This window comes from Typha angustifolia, chromosome 14 (assembly GCF_048772165.1).
Source record: "Typha angustifolia cultivar Huaian chromosome 14, ASM4877216v1, whole genome shotgun sequence".
Taxonomy (NCBI): domain Eukaryota; kingdom Viridiplantae; phylum Streptophyta; class Magnoliopsida; order Poales; family Typhaceae; genus Typha; species Typha angustifolia.
The window spans coordinates 3,336,635-3,358,856 of NC_133252.1; the positions used below are offsets into that span (position 1 = coordinate 3,336,635).

A 22,222-nucleotide genomic window follows, 5' to 3' on the forward strand; every position below is an offset into this window, starting at 1 on the left:
TTCTTATAAATTTCTTTTTTTATTTCTAAGTGTTGTTTCTTTGAGTGAGCATTTTAAATCATATTCCTACAGTGCATGGTGGTATTGGCGAGGATGGCACTCTTCAATCTTTATTAGAAGCTGCAGCAGTTCCCTACACAGGTTCTAAATTTGCTGTTGTTCGCTTTATCTAACAAGATGATCCTCAATAAATTAAGTTGATACCATAACTGTTCTCATGCAGGCCCAGGTCCTATAGCTTCCAAGACTTGCATGGACAAAGTTTTAACTTCTCTTTCCCTTAGCCATGTATGATATTTCTTATACTTTGCAGTGTCAAGTTTTACTTTTGAATGTGTGAGGATGATATTGACATTTACAATGAGTTTCGATGGATCTTAAAAGATTTCAATTAATTGAAGAGTTCCTCAATTGGTATATGATTATAGTGACATAATGATGCAGGACAATAATATAAAGAAGAGTAAACCCGCAAAATCCGCCAAGGAGGTGTTAGGAATCCATCAACAAAAGAAAACCCACAGAATCCATTAACGGGATCTAGGAATCCACCAACGAAAAACAAAGTAGATGATTCAAAAGCTCGGAAGTATTTATTAACCTTAAATAAGATAATATGCCTTTATATAGGCAAAAACCTGAAAAGATAAAAAAGGAACTAAAATATCCTAGCATAGAAAGATTAAGCTGTCCTTAACATCAAAGTCTCTCTCTCTCTTAGTCAAGAGGGATTGCATGTGACTCCGATAGTGCTCTAATATGTCCAGATCAATCTACTGTAGTTTATCACGAGTTATCCACTTGTTATTTGAATCTGGACGGCCTTTCCCTTAGACTAAGAAACGGTGAACTCTTCCTTTAGTATTAGACGTTACTTACTCATCCAAATAGTGCCTTTTTTTCTTTCATATGTATGGAAAAGGGCTGGTAGGATCTAAGTAGATATATCATAAGGATCATCTAGGATGGTCAAAGGAGGTTTATAGGTAACTTGATCTTCAATATTGAAAGCTGAATTATGCGATAATAAAAGGGAATATCGACAATATAAACGTTTGGTCCTCCACATTTTAATATTTGGAAAGGTCCAACACTACGGGCTTACAACTTCCTTGTAATTCTAGATAAAAATCGGTCAGTTTTGATATGAATCATGATATAATCTCCAACATGAAATTCTTTGGTGTGTCTATATAGATCAACTTATAGTTTATATTGAAGATTATTAGTTTCGAGTTAATATCTTGATGTATTATATGAACATGATATACAAATGCTTCTCTTCTCAAATTCTTTAGGGGTGATGATGTGTAACCCCTTTCTGTGAGTCAAGTCTTATTATCCTTTTTAGTTAGTTTACGATGCAAAAGATTTATTTTGATTTTTGTGCCTTCAAAGACAGAAGACATGAGTTCGAGCATTCACGGATGGTCACATCTCGATCAAAGAGCCATGTGCAGCCTAATATAGCAAGGTTCCTAGTATCGAGATTGAGATCGAGATCGATAACGGCCATTTGGAAAAACGATATGTATCGGCTGTATTGACTGTTTGTATTGGATCAGACTATTTTTTAATTATATAAAATTTTAAATATTATTTAAAATTGCAGAAAATTTCTAAAAATTTAGAAAAAATGATAGGGAAATAAGAAACTAAAAATTACTCAAATATGAAGCCTAAAAATTTAAAAAATTATTAACCTACTTAAAATTTAAAACTTTGATAAATGTCGAGCTGGCTTATAAATTTTTATGGTCTTCATTCTCATAATCACAATAAGTTTATAAATAATGATGCCTAGGACCTGATGCTCCAAAAAGTGATTCCATCATACTAATTATATTGTATTAATCTTGTTGTGTGACTTGTGTCTGAGGAGAATAATAATTAGTATATGGATCTTATGTCTAAGAATACTAAGGATACTGATGATAATAATTAGCATATGATTTTTGTGATGGCTCCAAATAATAAATACTCAATACACCATAATCATAAGAAGTATAACGATGTCGTTGATATATATATGCATCTTCAGTTCTCTGTCTTTAATCCTTATGCCTCTTTTGACTTTCCTCAGCAAATGTATATAGGACGTTCTTATTACTAGGTGTATCATCAGGATTATGACTGGTACTGGTAGGTATACTATCTTTCGCTGCTAAATGATTTGTACCAACCTTTGCTCTTATTGTGGTCTCTCCTAGTATCTCATCTAATCATCGATTATCTTTGTCATTTAATAACTTGTTATTTATTTCTCTGAACCATGGAATTAAGGGGGGTCTTCTTCATCAAAAACATAATTTAAATCAATCAGTTATTTATTTTCTATTTTTCTTCTTAAATTTTTCTCTCTCAATTTTATATTATAATGAAAAAAAACTAACTTCGATAATATTTCTATTGTTGATCAGTTACGTTTTTGGTTTAAATTAAGGAGAAAGTAGTTCAATTTCTTTTACACTGTGATGAAGATAGTTTGACTTAAAATCTTCTTTGCTATTGATATTAAATTTGATGCCTCCTCCCATTCATAGATAGACTATCATTCAACTAGAGTATTATGAGATATAGTTGCAACAATTTAGCAATATTGAATTGCTTGGCTCTAAATCTATATCTTTCCATTTGAAATCAAAAATATATTGTTGCATGCTAATTATATTGAAAGTCAAAATTTAAAACATATAATAATAAAATTATTTAATTGAATCATAACACACTAATTAGTTGCAAATGATTTGTTTGTGAATATCAGGCTCAAGCCTGCTGATTACCTTCTTAACTCCCAACAAAACTTCACAATCATTGTTGATATTTATAGAGAATTGACATCTTGGATTAAAAAATACCCTGTAGAAATTTAAAACTTGTAAGCATTCAAAAATTTAAACATTCATAAAGAAAAGTAAATTAATAAATTAAAACTTAAAAATATGCTTACTAGCAGCGTGTATATCTCTATGTAGATGTCTATTAATCTAGAATCAATTATCTTCTATCACTTTCTATAACTTTAGCTCACAATTTCTTTTCGTTGATTTTTTTTGGTATACTCATTGCCTCATATAAGAAACTCATCTTAAACTTGTCATCACTATCTACAAGTTATAATATTTTGACAAGAAGATCAAATATTGCGGTGCTAATTTTAATATTATCCTAAAATACATTTTTAAGAGTCATGTTTTTTAAAGTTTCACATAAACTTTTATTTTTAGGTTTTTATATTCTTAATTTTTATAGACCACTCCTGTGATGTAAACATCCACATAATATCATCTTTATAGCGTATAATGTTCTCTAAGACTAAAAATGAGTGACAAATCTAGTTGTTAGTATTATTCAAATGGGTCAATGCACATTTGACTATTCCTATATGAAGGTCCTCGTAAGGACCATTTTTGCCACTATTATCCATGTCATCAGGGTCAAGTTCGTAGACTTGCTCGTCAATGTCGCCCTCCTCAATTGTGTTCTTTTATTCCCTAAGGTGTAAAAGGCCTCAGTAGGATAGCTCATTTGTAACATTGGCGGGAATTGTTGGATAGCATAATATCATTTAGCGGACCTTTGCCTTTATCTTGATTGGTGGGCAATGTATTTTTATTGTATTTGTTAAGTATCAATGTAGTTTGAGGTCTGGCTTTAGGTGTAGCAAATGAAAGGAGTTTGACCTGCAGGTTGTCTATTCAGTTGTTGTTTTATGACCAACTCATAATTCAGTGTAAAATGTATATCTGATCTGATGAAGTTATCTCGTGGCACACTAATCCTTGCCTAATATCATCATTAAGTCTAAAATGACTTAAAATCATTATCTTGTCTTTAATGATATTGTACCTCATTATGTATTCCTCAATTTGGGCGACGTAATAACTGGCAAACTTTAACTCTTTGTCTAAAGTTATTCCATTGACCCAATAGGTCACTATGATAGGACCGAGGAAGATATTTTATCTGTATGTTTACCCAATCATTTGTTGGAGGTTGATTCTTACTGCACAAAATTTGTTCAATGCTTTGCCAAAAGAGTTTGGCGCAATCGACTAGTTTTATCTACACAAACCTAATTTTCTAATAGTTAGATAAATTGTAGCACAGAAAAACATGATCTATTATCACGAATCCAGTCGGTGAATGTCATCGGATCCGACGAACCAATTAAAGTGGGAGCATCGACCTTAACATTTTTCATCATTTGATCTTCAGGGTTTATAAATTCTCTATATGCAGCGTTGTTTCTAAACCTTTCATTCATATCGATAATTATTATTTTATTGGAACATTTCTAGAATTCTCTCTTGGTGGTAGTTATTAGGTTATTGTCGAGAAGCGAGCACTGAAACCATCCAATTTGGTGGCATACTTATCAGAAACTCTTGACTGAATTTTTTTACATGTTATCCATAGCATTAGGTTCCATAACAGACTAGGATTGAGAGTTGGTTCTTACCATTGTGTAGGATCATACAAAAGAAATTCCACTAATAATTATGTAGTGGAAAATGCAACAACTAATGTGGGCGATGTAATGATGTGACGAGATATAACAACGAATCTCAACTAGTAATCAATTAAATAACCTAAGTCCGATATCAAAGAATTTCTAGCTGGAGAAAGGTCTCAATATTCAGCAGACAAATTGCAATCCAGTAGTACATGCCCTCGTGAGAAAAAAGGTGACTCAGATGTTAAGATTTTCCCCTTTAATATAGCTAATTATAGTGCTAATATTGAGTTTAGAGTTTAGCAAGAATATAAAGCAGAGTACTTAGGTTTGGCAATAATAGTGTTCAAGGTTCTAGCTAGTTGGTTCAAAGTAAAAAACACAAAATAAAGACAAAACTATTAAATATAATTAGGTAATACCATAATACTAATTAAGAAAAATGTTACTCGTTCTGGCAAATCCTCTATAGAGTATGTTATGGCATAGGTAAAAGACGGTGGCATGTGAAACGGTAGGATAGCCGCGAATCCGATGTTGGGCAATAGTAGAGGCAAGTGGAATAGCAGTAATAATAGTGGCAACAAAGAGGAAATAATCGGAATCTTCCTGGAAGGCGGTGATGGTGGTGATGAGGTGATGGTGAGTCCTTGGTGCAAGTGGGGACTGTCATGGAGGTAACCAATGATAAATGGTTGGAGGAGCAATGGTCGACTGAGTTGTGATTGGTGAGGCGGTGGGGCTATCCATTGCAGGGGAGGAAGACGATGCAAAATGAGCAGTAGTGGAGGAGGATGATAGTGGTGATGGCAGTGGAAGGCAAAGGTAGTTTGGGGACAGCAGCATAGAAGCGGAAGTCGTTTATGGTGGTTGAGGAGGGTCACGAAACTTGTGACCATTACTCTGGTGAAGATAGATTGTAGCTAAGGTTTAGAGATAGGTCGATCACGAAGAAGAGGAGATCGAGGCTTGCCACGTGAGGGTGAGGATAAAAGTAATGGATTAATGAGTTGGGTTGGGTGTTATTGGATATGGTTGAGTTGGCTTGGGTTTGTGTTTGCACTAACTGGCTTGCTTGATCCAGTTTGTTGAGCTAGGTGACGTGGAAAGGAAATGGGATAGGTAAAGGGATTTTGGTGGTTCTCGGTTAATGAGAGGATTAGGGAAAGGAATAGAGGAAAAAGATAGGATATTAGAATTTAAGATAGACAAAAAAGATAAGACATTAGAATTTCAAACTTTCAATTTTTTTTTTAGAAAACAGACATTTTGTATTTTTATTCTTTTCTTTTCCTTTTCTTTTACTTACCTATGGTGGAGAAAACAGTGAAGGGCATGGTAGCGGTGACAATGGAAGAACTAGAGAAGATAGCCGTCAAATCTCGCTTTGTGGTTCGGGGGTGATGATGAGGTCTTAATGTTCGACAACGACGATCTCTTCCTGCAGCTCGACGATTGCAATGATCAAAAGAGTAGTAGGATTTTTGGCTCTGATACCAAAATTGTTGCAGGATAATAAATAAAAAAGAACAAACCCGCGGAATCTGTCTACATTTGTGGAAGTCTTCATTGGGGTATTGAAATCTACCTACGAAAAACAAAGTAGAGCTCAAAATATCAAAAGTATTCATTAACCGCAAATAAAAAGATAACAAGTTTTTATATAGGCAAAAAAACCTAAAAGAGAAAGAAAAAGACTAAGATACCCTACCATCGAAAGACTAAACTGCCCATGTCTGATCACTGAATTGGGACCAGTGTCTGCACTAAACAGAATATATGCTAGACCTTTATAAACTTTTATTGTACTGCAATTATGTATTCTTAGACAAAAATGTTTGTGCCAGAGGTACGCACAGTGCTGAAACCCTGTCGGCATGCCGTACGTGCCAGTGGCATGTCTTTGGTATGCCTCTAGTATATTTTTTAGGTTCTTTATACATACTTTTGATTAGAATATATTTTAAAGTCTACATTAGGGTTTTTTATTCTTAGATAATGTTGTAAATGGCTTATTTTGTTAAAGGTATAGCAATAGTCTTTAGAAACATGATTCGAAATATAATATGATTGAATACATTAATTAATTGACAATAACTCAATAATTAAAACTAAAACCTAATTGAACGCAGTAAATTTACTATGTTTTAATATCAATTTTAACCCAATTTTAATGAATTTGACATATTAAATTTGGATTTTCGCAAATTGGAAAAGATTTTAGGGGAAATCTAATTTTTTTGAATGCCAATATTTTATTAGCACAGTAAGCGCCCACCAACACTACTGTCCTTGTTCTTAGGTTTCTGTGGTTACTTCCCCAAGTAATGAATAGAAGCTAGGAAATAGGAAATCTCTTATCACCTAGAACTGCCTGTTACCTAGGATGCACTAGTAATGTTCTTATTTATATCCTATTTTAATTATGTCAAGGACATTTTGTGTTTGCAATACTATGAAGCCCATAAAATATGGCTTTAGTTATTAGGTTATGTGAAGACCTTGCTTCTTACAGCCACCCCTCTAATTATTTTATGGTTTTCTTTGTCTGCCTGCAAGAATTTAGATAATTTTCTCTTTGTTCTTGTAATGCAGCTGTCGAGTTGTGGGGTACTTACAATACCTAAGGATGTAAGGAGTTCAGAGGAGCTGATAAAATCCTCAGTCATTGATATTTGGAATGAATTGAAAATAAAGCTGCAATCTGAAACGTTATGTGTGAAACCAGCTCGTGATGGATGCTCAACAGGAGTTGCTAGGTTATGGTATGTAAATATCCTGAAAATTGTGTCATTTTTAGGTGTTTTACTGAGTGGGATGACTACCGCATTTCTGGATCTATATTTCTTTCTTGATTCTGTAACTACACTGTTTTGCAGCTGTCCAAAAGATCTAGAAGTCTATGTAGATGCATTGCTGAATTTTCTCCCAAGGCTTCCCGCTAATTGTTTGTCAAGGGTATGAGAACCTAACTTTTGCAAAATAATTATGTCTGAAATTTGTCAACAAGAATAGCATTGTGGGCATTTCCTATCTATTTCTAAGTATGCTTGTCCATCATATATGGAAGAGAAATTTTCAATTGACGACCTGCTCTTTTTTCATTTATTTTGGTTTGAAATCTGCATTTTCACTCTTTTGAAATTGTCAAGGGAATAAAAACAGGCTAATGAGGCTTTGAACATATGACATCTAGAAAAACTCTCTAGTACCATATTCTAATCAGTTGACCCAAAAGTTTATACCGTAAGGTAATGGACCAACAATGTATATCATACCTCTACTTTGGGTTTAACTTTAAAGCCAACAGTAACCATTAAAAAGGTTTAATGTGAAACTTTCTGGCCATTTTAAATTTAAATGACTAAATTCTGCACCTGTTCCTTCTCTTCATTGATAATTTTAGACTGTCCTCTCTATTTAATCCTGAGACAAGACTTATTAGCCTTCACAACCGTTTGGCCGCTGCCAGCCTAAACATCTGGCCTCCCATCATCTTCAGTCCTAGACACCAACAGCTACTGGGCATCACCAATGGCAACACGGACCACTGTTACCATCTTCGAGGGGCAACCAATGCCAGCCACTAGGCCGCCACCAGCCCAACACATGCAACTCTGACAGCCCCAAATACCATTAAGATGAACAATTGGCATCATCATGGTCATAACTTTTATTGCCTCTTGACTTTAGGTCATTGTGGTGACTTTACATGTAGATAAGTTAACCAGGACCTAGCTTACAAACTGTTTATGGGGTTTTGTTTGAAATATTAGGGTTGATCTCAAAATAGTGATTCAGAAAAATGGTAGGATTTAAATCAGATTAACTGGAAAGGCAAGGTCTGAAAAGGAACTTTTATTGATTATTGTCTACATAATTCTAGTGTGAATGATGCTGCAGACCCCTTATTACAACTCCCACCACTAAAGGGGAAGAAAAGGTGATTTGGTTAGGATGGGAAGACCCCACCATGTTGATCTTCAATCACTTAGGGTGAAGGCTCCTGCCTGACCCTCTTATTAGCAACCTTCACTACAATTCTATGATTTAAAGTTCAAAGCATAAAGCTGGTCACTTGCAAGTCTTGACACCAAAGTTTTTAGCTGAATCATGGTACTCTCAAACTCTTGATATACAATACATGTGTTGCCCAATATTGCGACCTCCTATTAGGTTGCCCCTACTATTCAGTGGCTTAGGTACCCACATCAGGATTTTACGTAAAGCATCTTTCCAGCTCTTCACAATTTCTGTACACTGACATTCAACTTCATCTGTTAGGCACATGGGATGATTGAGATGCCTATCCCTCCTCCGCAGTCACTAATCTTCGAGCCCTTTATTGAGACCGATGAAATTATTTTTTCACCTAGATCAGGGAACAACAGTGCTCACCATCTTATATGGGAGGGGCAGAGTGAATGGGTTGAAGTCACTGTTGGTGTTGTGGGTAAACGAGGAGATATGCATTGCTTGAGTCCAAGTGTCACCGTGAAAGAAAGTGGTGATATTTTATCCCTTGAAGAGAAATTCCAAGGTAAGTTTGTATATGTAGCTTATATGGATTTGTCTTCTGTTTTTTCATTTGCTGGCGAGTGTTAATGACGGAAGAACTTATCAGATGCAAATTTTAGCATTATATATACTGAATGCTTATTGACTTCTTTGCTTGAAAGCAAGTAGAAACATGACATACGGCATCTACTTGTCTGGCATTATATGAATGTTTGACATATAGATTGAATTTGTGATGTCAAGATAATAAAGAAAAAAATACCTGTTTCAATCAAGTTTGTCATTTCTTTCATGTAATGCACTGAAAAATCATTAAGTATATGTTAGAGTGCTGTAGCTCGAGATGGCGATTATCATATTTCTTAATGCTTGGAAAGAAGGTTCTTTTTTAGTTGTTTTTCTTTTTTACTCCTCCCAATAAGTTGGTGAAAACAATTCCTATCTCGTTAAACGTGTTCTTCCATGAAGTAAAACTTTGAAGATGGTCATCTTTTCCCAAACCAGTCTAATTCCTTAAGTAGTCTACATACAGAGGACATGCATTTGAGTCACACATTTCCTTGTAATATACATCTCTCATTAGGCCTTAGATCCCCGCAAAGTAGCCTAACATGGTTCATGCCTTGTACTTGGCATCTTGATGTACGCCACCTGTATTGCCACAGTTCTTTCCTAATGTTTTTTGAATTAGTATTTGGGGTCCTTTTCCAGGTAATATGGAAACATTTCAATATAACTTATTACATGGCTATCTAGGCTGTGTCAAGCAGTTTGTCTGTAAAATCAACAAAATAATGTTATTTATAATTGCTACAAGTTAATCTTTTGTTTTCAGGTGGCACTGGCATCAACTTGACACCACCTCCAACAATAATCATCAGGTTTTCTTTCAACACATATATTTTGCTAATTTTGAACTGCTTCTCACTTCTGCTATAAAATAATTACTATATAATCCTTAGGCTGCTTAAAATATTTACTGAGACTAATTGCAACTCTGAAGGGATCTTGTTTCTCTTCAACTGATGACTTGGTATATAGGATAATGGGAACAACATTTGTGTGTGCCCCGTGCCGATAGGGTCTCAGAACACTTGACAAGAGGTATGCCAGTTGCACAGTCCTATGCTGGTCGACACGCACATTGTGTCAAGCCGTGTCGACTGGCAAAGGTGTGTGCTAAGCCGGCAAGACAAGTGCGTGTGATCGAACACAGATCAAGTGATGCTTTGGAGCCTCCAATATGCCAATAACTCATTAAGGATTAGTGGTGATGCTCCAAAGCCTCTAAGCTAATAAATCAATGACACATAAAGAGTTAGTTTTTCGTCTCATTCTTTGTCAAATGGCAGTCCACTTTACAAAATTTGGGATGAAAATGATAAAAGGTGAGAGAAATTGAAAGAGAGGAGAAAGAAGAAAGATGAAATTTAAGGAAGAAGTTAAGATATTTTCTTCAAATCCCATCAAAAGGTGATTTTTTAATCATTCTCTCAAGTTTTTCCTTACACTCTAAAAACTATTTTGGGGTAGATAAATGCTAGATCTAGCTCTATTTTACTAGATCCATCTTTTGTAAGAGCGTTTCTATATTAATGCTAGATCTATGATAAATACTTTATAAAATATATGAAATCAAAGGAGAAATTAGATTTTCCTCAAATTTTAAAGTCAAGCTCATCAAAACCAGACGCAGAGTAAGATCTCTAGAGGTCTAGCTGGTGGTGGTATTGGGTATTGGATGGGGTCGATGAGCTACTAGTCAAATTGGATTATCTTCACGACCGTTTAATAGTCGAGTTGGATCATTTTCACAACTAGTTATTAGTTGAATTGGATCAACTTTGCAACCAGTTGATTCCTTAGAAAGCTTAGATGTATTTGATGATGATGAGATTAGAAATATAATAGCGATAGACGGTGGTGGTGGTGGTGGTGGTGATAGGGATGACACATGCCTTTGCGTCAGTTTTCTCAGAGAGGCATTGGTTTTACAAAGGAAAAGTTTACATATGCCACCCAAGATCTAAGACGACGGGGCACGATGTAAAAAGAGAAATAAATCATTTCAGGCTCAACGTGATCTTAATCAATTGAAGGAAGGACTTGAGTGTATAGGTAGCAGGAGTGCAGAACATTAGGGAATGTCTTGCTATGTATAAATACGAGGTATAATTTATCAAAGACAGAGAAATAAAAGAAACTATCTCAGGTGTCAGATAAGGAAATGACTTAACTCTATAGGTAGTAGGACATTAGATAGCATGTGCTCACAAGATGATATGAGTTTATTATCATCATTTCATCATATTAGTCACTTATTAGAGCTAGAAAACCCTCATTATATTTCATATTAATAACTTGCTTGTGTTTATGGTCTACATGTGCTAGTGTCTATTATTTCTGTGCATATTCAATATGCATATCAAGTAATACCATAATTATACAATTCATATTTGTATGAAGATTATATAGGACGTTATAATGGACTACTATTTATAAATGACTTTTGAAGATTTTGTTTGGTGCTACATCAATGAAGCACGGACATGGACACGAGACACAGGACATGGGACATGATGCGATACGAACACGGCAATATGACAAATCTTGAAAAACAAGATATGGACACGACTAGGATAAGACAATAAATAAATTAATAAATAAAAAATATATATACACATGTAAAATTGTAGATTATCGATCTATAATTAAAAATACATAAAAATGCATACTTTATTCATGCAACAAACAATAAGTGCACAAAACAACAAAATATCATAACATCACAAAATATATAAGAGTTTATAACAACTAACAAATAAGTTAGTGAGAACATATTCAAGTTTCATATTTCCATCACAAAGTACAATCCAGAGTTTCATAGTTCATCTTTCATTTTTTTTGGTTGATGTCTCCTCGTTCTCATTCCTTTCGTTTGTAAATATTATAGTCTCCAAATCTGGCTCATTAAGAGAGAGATTGGCAACTTCTAATATTTCTACACTATCAGAATTATCAAAACCCTCTCCCCCTATGTTCCATATTTTTGTTTTGTGAGAAGAATTGGAGCACATACTTATTCATTCATTCAATAAAAAGAAACAAGATAACTCCACAACAAGCGCTATGATAAACTTTGAAGGATAAATAAACTGGCGCCATGGTTAACCCATTACATCTTTGGATCAAAAGAATTACTTTCTTTAATAGAATCAACAAATTCTTCAGCACATATAGAGAAATTAGTATAGGCCGCATATATAATTTTTTTCTTCTCTGCATTAGTAAACAATCTTCTCAAGCATTTGTTCCTCATGTGGGAAATTTTTTAGTCCATATGCAGTGCTACACAATTTGAATCCTCTCTATTGTGAGTTATAATACCTATCAAGATAATTGATGAAACATGATTGTCAAATTAGTAAAAAAATAGAAAGTCATATAAAAAAAAGATGATAAGACATTAAAAAAAGATGATAATCACCGTGGATTTAAAGAATGTGCTAAACATTTGAGTGGTGTATTATTTTTGTCCCACCTATCAACTAGGATCTTATACGCCATTGAATAAAAAGGGGACTCCTCGCTTTCCATCTTCCATTCATGCCTATAAATAATCGTGTTACCTTTTTATATCATTGTATCCCACATCTTATATATCAGATGCAAACAAGGTGTGTCAGTATCTACAAATCTCAACATATAAATAAACTCTGTGAAAGTAAGTATATAGTCAATTTTATTCTACCAAAGGTCATTAATAACTTTTTCTTTAACAAATTATGCGTTGCCCAAATCATCATCTCTATAAGAACTCTATCACTGATCACCATTGATTGAATGCTTTGTTTGATTGTTCTGAATCTCCTCAACATTATAATTATTGAGACAAAGCAAGTATCTACACTAAGAAGCATCTTCAAAGTTTATAAATTCATTTAAGATGGTCAACCTCATTGAATGTTGCATTATAAAATTCTTAATACACATTACATCTTCTGCTGCTACTGAAATCTAATTACACATCAAAACAATTTCATTCGTTTCAGTATTTTTTGCTGCACATATTTTTCAAAGCAAAGTTAAGAATATGAACTACACAGAGTTCAAAAAATATTTGAAAATTAACTCTCAAATATCATCCTTGCTGCCTTACAAACAAGAGTAGTTATCACTTGAATTACATTTTGAGGTCCCACTTTTTTAATGACTTTACTAATTAAAATAGAAATGAAAAAATTGTCCTTGTACTCTCTTTCATAATTAACAGCCTTTAAGAACATAGGACCACTCTCAGTTATAGTCATAAAGTTTATGAGAGGCCTCCTCTGTGCATCACTCCATCCATCACATACAATACTAAGCCCTTTTACTCCCCCATGTGCTCTTGATAGATTATAACAATTACGGAATATTTGATCTTTCTTGTTGAAGGAGAGTAGTTTTTGACATATTGTATCCATGAGGCAAATAGCCTGAAAGTGAATTGTTTGTTACAAATTGAAAGACTCTAACATAGTAAGGGTTCCTTGCTAAATGAAAAAGCAACCCTGCTGAGTAGAACATTCTTGCAATCTCAGTGCAATATTTTATGAGCATTGGAGTTAAATGTCTTTTCAATAGCTGTCATTGTTCTTCTTTTCTTTAGTTGTCCCTTTCTTGATGTTCCTGTCATATCAAATTCTGGATATGCAAAGAAACTACTAGATGGTGAAGTTTGGACATCTTTTGGTAAAGGAACTTGCTTAGGCATTGCATTTTTTATTTTTGACTCAGCCTTTTCCACAATTCTTTTCATTTCCATCACGTGTTGATCATTCACTTTCATGCAAGTCCAAATTCCATGTCCAGTTTGTCTCATCAAATGTGCTTATATTTGTAGTATGATCCCTTCTAAATTTGCTGACAAGAATTGCCTTGGAAATTTAAATTACTTTTGCCTTCTCTCAATTTTTGTAACTTAGTTATATACTACCACAATAGAGCACTATCATCTATATTATTGGAACTTCCATTAGCTTCACTAATGTCTAAACTTTGATTATTCATTTTTTTCCTTGTCATTGCAATTACTATAATATTAAAAATAAAATAATTAACAAAATAAGTGTAATTTATTTTTGATGAAGTGTCATTCACTAACTGCATTTACATTGTAAATAAAAATAAAATAAAATTAATGTCACCCATTGGATCATAGCAATACTATTTAAATAAATAAATTGGACAATTTAAATAACTAAATTGCATTAGATCATGCCAATTACTAACTCACAGTGTTTAAATAATTAAATAAAACCATTTATAATTTAAATTTTACTCAATGTTGTGCTGTATAAGAAAAGAAATCGCACCCACCCACTAATCAAAATAAAAACCCATCTAATCCCACTTACCCACTCCATTGACCCATTCCTCAACTCAGTTGGAGGGAGGGAGAGAGAGAGAGAGAGAGAGAGAGAGAGAGAGAGACCTCAGCGAGAGTGAAGTGTCAACATTGGTAGAGGAGCTTGTCGTTGAGAGAGGGAGAGCTTGTCGGGAGTGTCGTCGAGCGAGGAGATTTGAGGTAGGTTGCGATTTGTGTTTTTTTGGTTTGTAGGATTTGAGTTATAAGGTTTTTAGTTTTGTAGGTTTAGTTTAACAGGTTATTGGGTTTGGGGAAGGAAACAATTTGTAACCCCAAACCAGTTAACCCCTGATGTGTCTGTCAGCGTGTTTGTTTTTTTTTTCTTTTTAATTATTGGATACTCGGTAGTGTATTCGATACGTGTTGGTGGGGTGTCCGTGTCACCGACATGTCAGATAGGCCACAACATCCATTTTGCCATGTCCATGCTTTGGAGTGCAATATTCTCGTATTTTTCTTATTTCGGCAAATGAAGTCTTTGATCTTCTCCGTCACTCTATGTGCAACTAGGTATTGATTTTAATTATTAGACTATTATCAATTAATTAATTAATTCAATCCTATTATGTGTTAAATAAATATTCCTACTTGACTATTGCTATATTTTTAATAAAATGGGTCATTTACAATATCAAATTATAAGAGGCTTTAATGTGGGTTTTAATACATATATTCAAATAAAAGTATTTTTAAATACCTTAACAATTATGTTAGAGATATATTAAATGTATGGCAGTGGCACACATAGGTCTGCTGAGGCTTTGACACAACATTATTGAATAGGAATACCAGATTGTGCTTATATACCAATTTATTGAATAGGAATACCAGATTGTGCTTATATACCAATTTAGATCAGTATAACTATGTTGTCTTTGATTTTTAGAATAAAATGTGGTTTAAGTTACACAAAACTAATTGGAAAAAGATGATAAGAATATGGTACTTTATTTATTTATTTATTTTTGTCAATTTTGTTCTTGTTTTTGTTGTGGTCCGTCTTGGTGGTCGAAAATGGTGAGGATCTTTCCTATGGAGCTCGATGGGTATGGGGCTGTAGCTGCGGTGGTTTCGGCAAAAGTGATGGACTGGTCGAGGAAGGCGAAGTGGGTTTTGAGGGTGATGATGGCAATGGAGGACGTAGCAGTAACAAACAGAGAAGAGACGAGAAGGGAGGAGTGGCCGGGGTGCCGAGGTAGCGAGGTGTTTGGCACTCGAAGGGGAAAGAGGTTAGTGCTGAGGTAAGGGCAGCTGCTGCGGCTACAATGAAGGAGGGAGGTGTAGTATTGAGAGGGCGCTGAGGTGTGGAAAAAGAAAAAGCTAGAGGAGTGACCATAGCTTGTAGCCTTGATAAGAGAATTGTCGGCTGATGTGGTCTTCGGGGAATAAAGTGGGACAGAGTAGAAAGAGAGAACTACAGAAAACTAGAATTAGGGCAAATTCTTCCCCCACTTCTTAGGTGCTCACCACACCTTATATAGTTGCTACCCACGACTTAAGTGACTTATCCTCTAAGTAAAATTGAAATAGATTAGACCCAACCCAACTAGCACCAAATGGTGACATACATGACTCGACCCAACCAAATACCTCATGACTCAACCTAGCCCAATGCAGAAAATAACGATGCAAGAAATAAAATAAAAGGACTCGATCTAATTAACTAAAACCCTCCAAGTTAGGTTATAACAGTCCATCACGTTTTCGCCGGCTTAGCCTCAAGGTGTACAATGAGATACGCGGTCCGCGTGGTTGGACTCAAGTCCTTATCCCTCTTTATCAAGGGGTCTACCGTGCTACTCTCCATGTCGCCGAGCTGGGATATGTTCGGGTGCACGAGTAGTTGTGGCTGCAGAGGACACACCAACAGTGGAGGATGTAGCATTAGTGGTAGAGGAGGCAGCTCTAGTGGTAGTGATAAGGCAGCTGGTGGCAAAGGCGTCATTGGTGGCCAAGGGAGTAGCGCTGGTGGCGATGGAGGCAGCTTTGGTGCTTATGATGGTAGGGCTAGCAGCGGCAGTAGCTCGAGTGGCTGCTGCTACGATAGCAATGGTGCTAGCAGCAAAGGCGATAGTGCAAGCTCAGCTCAGGTTGGTCTGTGCTCTCCAGGCTCATGAAGCCCAAGCCGATGAGTGTGGGCCTTGGGCTCACAAAGCCCAAATATGGATGGACCCTGTGGACAAAGCTGCTGCTTCTGTTGGGGCTTGGCCGTGGCTGCGCTGCTTGTGTATGGTGACTGGCAATGTGGATAGAAGAGATAACATCGGTAGTAGAGGCGGCGCTGACGGTGGTGGAAGAATTTGATTGACTGCCGGTGAAGATGCTAATGGTGAAGGTGTGGGTGAGTTGAGGGTGTGTTGTGAAGGGTGAAGATGGTGTTGAAGGGGGAGGCTGCTTGACGAGTAGGTCAAGTAGGGTTTGGATTGAAGGCAGCTTGGCAACCGAAATCTCTTTCATGCCCATTCTTATAGCTGCTGCTGCTTTGGTTGCCTTCAGGGTGGTGAGGGGCTGCAGTAGCAGTGGTCACCATAGTCGACTATTGTCCCTATTGTTGTCGGTTTCAACGAGAAGCCCTTCTAGTTAAGTGGCGGCAGCTTGCCGACTCCTCAACTCGAGTCCCTATCCTCCCATGTTATTATCCAATCACGTGGGTTAGGTTAGTTGAGTCGAGTTGAGTCAACTTGAGTGAGTTTGTTTTATCTTATTGTTTGGAATTTCAAATAAATCGAATAATCTGTATGTGGATTTGATCCCGCTAGAGATTTTTACTCCTATAAATAGGAATTGACATGTATTAATAATAATCATTGAATGAATTTATGTTTAGCCACATTATTTTTTTCGTATTTATCTTTTACCATAGCCGTTAAATTATATTTATTTTTCTAGGAATAGATCATAGCCGTAGAAGCATTCCGATCTTTCAAACTTAGTCATTTTCCTCCATCAGCAGCTACCTACCTTATGGCCGTTAACCACCACCTTTCGACGACTGTCGCAACGTCGGTTATTTACTGTTCTGCCCTATTGGACCTTGTTTCACTATTTTATTAATATCTTTCAATCTAGACGATGGATTCTTATGAAACCAGAATTAGTGGAACCCTAACTCACTACCATCACATAAAATATCACAATTTTCGTACGTCTAGATCGGTCTAGATTTGGTGCATAACACCCTAGCCATGGGTAGTTAGACCGAATTGTTGTTGGCCCTTCGTGCTAGATGGATTAGGGAGAGGACTAGTGGGAGAGGCCATCCAGGCCATTGTCGGTGACAACAGTGTTCTGGCAGCCAGGGTGATTTCTACAGGTGGCCGCCAAGCACCTAGGACCTCAAATCCGCCCTCATCCCCTTCATCTCTTCTTGGGATCTTTCTTGTAGCTCGAGCAGCCCTTGGAGAAGAAGGACATGAGAGATTCCGGTGGTAAAGCTCCTCTCACCGGCGGTGTGCTCGATGTACTCGAGAAGGCCTTATCCTCTATTGGCACAGCCGTGATGGCGGTGGTTTGGGGCTCTTTCGCTGGTGTCTCAACAGTGGCCTGTTTACTCACCATCGTCTGCATGGTGTTCAATGGCTGAGGGAGTGGCTCTGATACCGCAGTCGTGGTCTATCTTGGTGGTTGAAAATGGTGATCTTTCCTATGGAGCTCGGTGGGTAAAAGGTTGCAGCTACGGTGGTTTCGGCGGAGGCGATGGACTCGTCGAGGAAGTAGAAGTGGGTTTCGAGGGTGATGGTGGCGATGGAGGATGGTAGTGGTAACAGGCAGATAAGAGACAAGGAGGGAGTGGTCTGGGCGCTGAGGTAGTTGGGGTGTCAGATGGTCAAAGGGGAAGGAGGCCAATGCCGAGGTAAGGGCAGCAACTGCAGCTAGAGTGAAGGAGGGAGATGTAGTACTGAGGGGGAGCTGAGGTGAGGAAGAAGAAGAAAGCTAGAGGGGAGGAGTGACTACAACTAGTGGCCTCGGTAAAGCCACTGGTAGCTTTGGAGGATAGAGTAAGGGGAGAGTGAAGGGAGAGTAGAGAGAATTAAGGAAAAGTAGAATTAGGGCAAATTCTTCTGCCCCTTCGTAGGTGTTCACCACACTTTATATAGTAGCTACCCACGACTTAAGTAACTTGTTCATCAATTTGACTCTCTTTTGATACATTATTAAGATGATTTTCAATACTACAACAATTTGATTCGGTATCTTACAACATTAGTCTTTAAAGAATGGAATGCGTGGTCTCGATTCAAGTTTTTTTTCTTTTTCTTTTCTTTCTTTTTATAGAAGTTCTAGATTTGAGTTACTTGGCGGGCAATAAATGGGAGTTTCTTTTGTTATTGCCAACAAATAGAAATGTGGTACAACACTCTATCATAGACATCACCTGGCTTCAAGGTTCCAAAAATTGGTACTGGGATAGTAATCAGCCTCCGAAAAAATGATAAGTATCGGTCGTATCGGCGGCTCATATCGGTTCGAAATATTTTTTAATTATGTAAAATTTTAAATATTATTTAAAAATGCAGAAAAATTTATAAAAATTTAGAAAAAATAACAAGAAAATAAGAAGATAAGAATTGTTCACATGAAGCCTAAAAACTAACAAAATGTATTAACTTACCAATAATTAGTATTTTTTCTAAATCTTTTTCATTTCTTCTTTCTCTTTCTTCCCTCTCTTATTGTTGAGATAAATCATTTTTTTCTTCTCTCTTTCTCTCTCTTACTGCCACAAGGCAACTGCTTATTTTTTTTTTCATCCCTCTCCCATTCTCTTTCCCCCTCTCTTCTTCCCTCTAACTCACTCTCTCTCGTCTCTCTATCTTACTCTATATTACTGCAGCAGATTTTTTTTAGCTGCAGTAACAGAGACGACGGAGAGGAAGAGAGCAAAGGAAAGGAGTGAGATAGAGAGAGGGAGAGGCTAGAGAGAGAGTAGAGAGAGGGCTCATCAGATTCGAAGAGAGAGTAGAGAGAGAAAGATGGGGGTCAGAGAGAGAAGAAAGGAAAACAAAAAAAATCAAAAAGAAAATACTAATCAGAGGTCAAGCTCGTCAGATCATCGTCAAAGGATGTTGTTGAACATCGTGGTTGCTTGTTGGGAGGGAGAGAAGTAGAGAGAGAGAGAAGAAAAAAGAAGAGAAAAGTGGAGAAAAATACCCATATTGAGTAAGATTGTCGGTACCAGTCTGAAACTAGTTGCTACCATGAATCAGGATCGACTATCCTGATCCATTTCGATCGATCCAACTCGAAATCAGCAGAAACTTGAATCCATGCCTGGCTTTTTTCTGACAGTATAAAGCTTTAATCATAGTTGGGAAGCCCATGGAAAGATTGAGCACATTTTTTAGACAAACATTCACCCTAGCAATTTGCATCAATTCCGTAGAAGTAGGTTCTCATTTCTTAGCCAAGAGAATGTCTTGCCTTGGAATTATGATTCAGTAAAAGAAAAAGGAGGCTAGTTACATTCATGTATATAATATTATAGATTCATGAAAGAAAAGGTTATCAAATTCCCTAATCTCCTGTTCTCGTGGAAAAATTCAGATGGAGAATGATCCCAAAATTTGTATTAATATCTGAGCCAGCAATGAGGCAAATAAAACAACATAAAAAGGACCCAAATAACATTCATCTTCAGTGTAGGTTAGTAGATATTAGGGTAAATTTCAAATTACCCCTTTGTAGTTATGCCTAAAACCAAACTATATTGGAACTCTCATTTGCATCACTTTGCCAGTTTAGACTAATGTGAAAATGAATTTTTTCAGTTAAACTAATGGAGAAAGTACAAGTTGCATTTGTAGTAATTATTGTTTGATGTTTGAAACATAGCTACATAAGATGTACATCAACGGTTTACTTTTGCTACGCAATTCCCCTTATGTTATTCAAAAAAGCTTCCTTCTTTTTAGAGTTAAATCTTTGGTAATTATGTATAGGGCCATTGAAATGGAGCATGAATATTTTACTGCATTTAAAAAAAAATTATTCCTTTAATGCTGCCTGAATTACATGTTTACACTGATCGCTGGAAAAAATAATATTGAAGGTTTCCAAGTGAGTTATTTTAGCAAGTCCTTCTAAATAATCTTTCTTGCTCTCTGGATCACTTTTTTAGAACTGTGGAATTGAGAAATTCATGTTTAAGGCAAGATTTGTGGAGTGGCATGTTCTTTTTTTTTTCTCCTTAATTTTTTACTTCCACTCATGTGGACATCTTATTGGTCTGAAAATTCTGTTTGGGTTCATATCGCTGTTGTTGTATATTTTGGCCCCTCTTTGTAGCAATGAGGCGCTGCAAAGATGTAAACAGAGGATAGAAGTAATAGCAAACGCTTTGGGGTTGGAAGGCTTTTCACGTATTGATGCATTTGTGAATGTGCACAGTGGAGAGGTAAGATGGCTGCCGTCATCTATTTAAATTATTCACCCACTTCCTAATTTTTGCACTTCAGATGTTTATTTTTCTGTTCAACTGTTGATGTATAGCGGTATAGGTGTTTAGTTCTTATAGTGCCTATTTAGTATAACAAACCTGATGCCTGCTCATTACAAGTTGCAGTCGTGCGTGTTTGCAAGTTTATTTGCTAATGACTGGCTTTTATATGTTTAATTGGTTACACCTGCTTATCACCAAGTTGTCATGATGGTTCCAGTTCAGGGGTGGAGCCATGCCCCTTTGATGCTCTGGGCTTGGTATTTCACTGCTAGTATGGAACAGTTGTGGGATATTCTGGGTTTGGAGTACATATGGGCGGTAGATGGGTGTGCCATTTGAACTAACTATTATCGAAGCAACAAAGTATCTGAACATCACAAAACCCTGCACTAAGTTGAAAAGTTGTGAATCATCTAGATTGCAGTTTTCTCACCTGATTATTTCTAGGTAACTTCTCTTTCCACCTATTCTAAACGGGGAACATGTGGTATTAAGTTGTATCTTTTTATCCATAGTCAGACGTCTAATTGTGGGCTAAAAGGTGCACGTTGGTAATAAAATGATTGTGATATGACAGAAGCCCGAAAAAGATCTTACACAGAGAAAAATTTTGAAACGTATCAAGTATTATGCAGAAAATTCTCTTTCGTTAATTCTTCTTTGTCAAAAGTCCATAACTGTGATAATAATTCGTCTTTTGCTTTAAATCGTTTCTCCAAGGTGTTGATCATAGAAGTTAACACTGTACCTGGGATGACTCCATCAACTGTCTTGATTCACCAGGTAATAAGAGAGGGAAGTACTTAATGTTGCAATTACAGCACTATATATAACGAAAATGAACCGTATATTATCTATTTATCCCATTTCAGGCACTTGCGGAGCAACCACCAATTTATCCTCAACAATTTTTCCGAAAGCTTCTCGACTTGGCCCTTGAAAGATCTTAAATTAGATGCTGCCATGCCATCTAGTGAGACAAGACACACCAAGAAGCACTGTAGAAATAACATTAGCAGCCCAACGTCAGGGTTGTCTGTTGGAACTAGCAGAATATTATACGTCACCTTCTGGGTTAGGTGGTGTTGGGAATTTATGTAGAAAGTTTGTTGATTAAGTTATCCAACTTGAATGCTGTATAACAGTAGTTTCGTTGAGTTTCTTTCTCTATATCTTTTTAGTTATATTATTTAATATATCCACCGATATTGATCAAACATCAGATATGTCCGTATTTGTTTTATGGATCAATGAGTCTTACTCGTCTATTTGGAAATACTAATAGGTTTATTCTAGAATAATTTTTTTTTATTCTATGAAGTAATTAAATTATTTAAATAATAACTTAATTTATTTTGATATAGTAATTTATTGTTCTATTTTTTTTTATACACTTTAT

The 22,222-nt window shown here is 36.1% G+C and overlaps 1 protein-coding gene across 5 annotated transcripts in view; it reads left to right on the top strand.

Annotated features, from left to right (window-relative positions):
* The window catches only part of LOC140775324 (uncharacterized), a 40,679-nt gene extending 18,672 nt beyond the window's left edge, over window positions 1-22,007 (top strand). For 3 of the 5 annotated variants that reach the window (XM_073118544.1, XM_073118547.1, XM_073118548.1), the window contains 9 exons: window positions 73-141; window positions 224-288; window positions 7,052-7,221; window positions 7,336-7,414; window positions 8,741-8,996; window positions 9,810-9,855; window positions 20,670-20,778; window positions 21,544-21,606; window positions 21,696-22,007. In XM_073118544.1, the coding sequence (XP_072974645.1) occupies window positions 73-141; window positions 224-288; window positions 7,052-7,221; window positions 7,336-7,414; window positions 8,741-8,996; window positions 9,810-9,855; window positions 20,670-20,778; window positions 21,544-21,606; window positions 21,696-21,773 (935 nt within the window). In that variant the 3' untranslated portion in view covers window positions 21,774-22,007. Of the gene's footprint in view, window positions 1-72; window positions 142-223; window positions 289-7,051; window positions 7,222-7,335; window positions 7,415-8,740; window positions 8,997-9,809; window positions 9,856-20,669; window positions 20,779-21,040; window positions 21,271-21,543; window positions 21,607-21,695 lie in introns of all 5 variants that reach the window. The other 2 variants (XR_012106733.1, XM_073118546.1) reach the window with 2 other exon arrangements.
* Window positions 22,008-22,222: the final 215 nt, after the last annotated feature.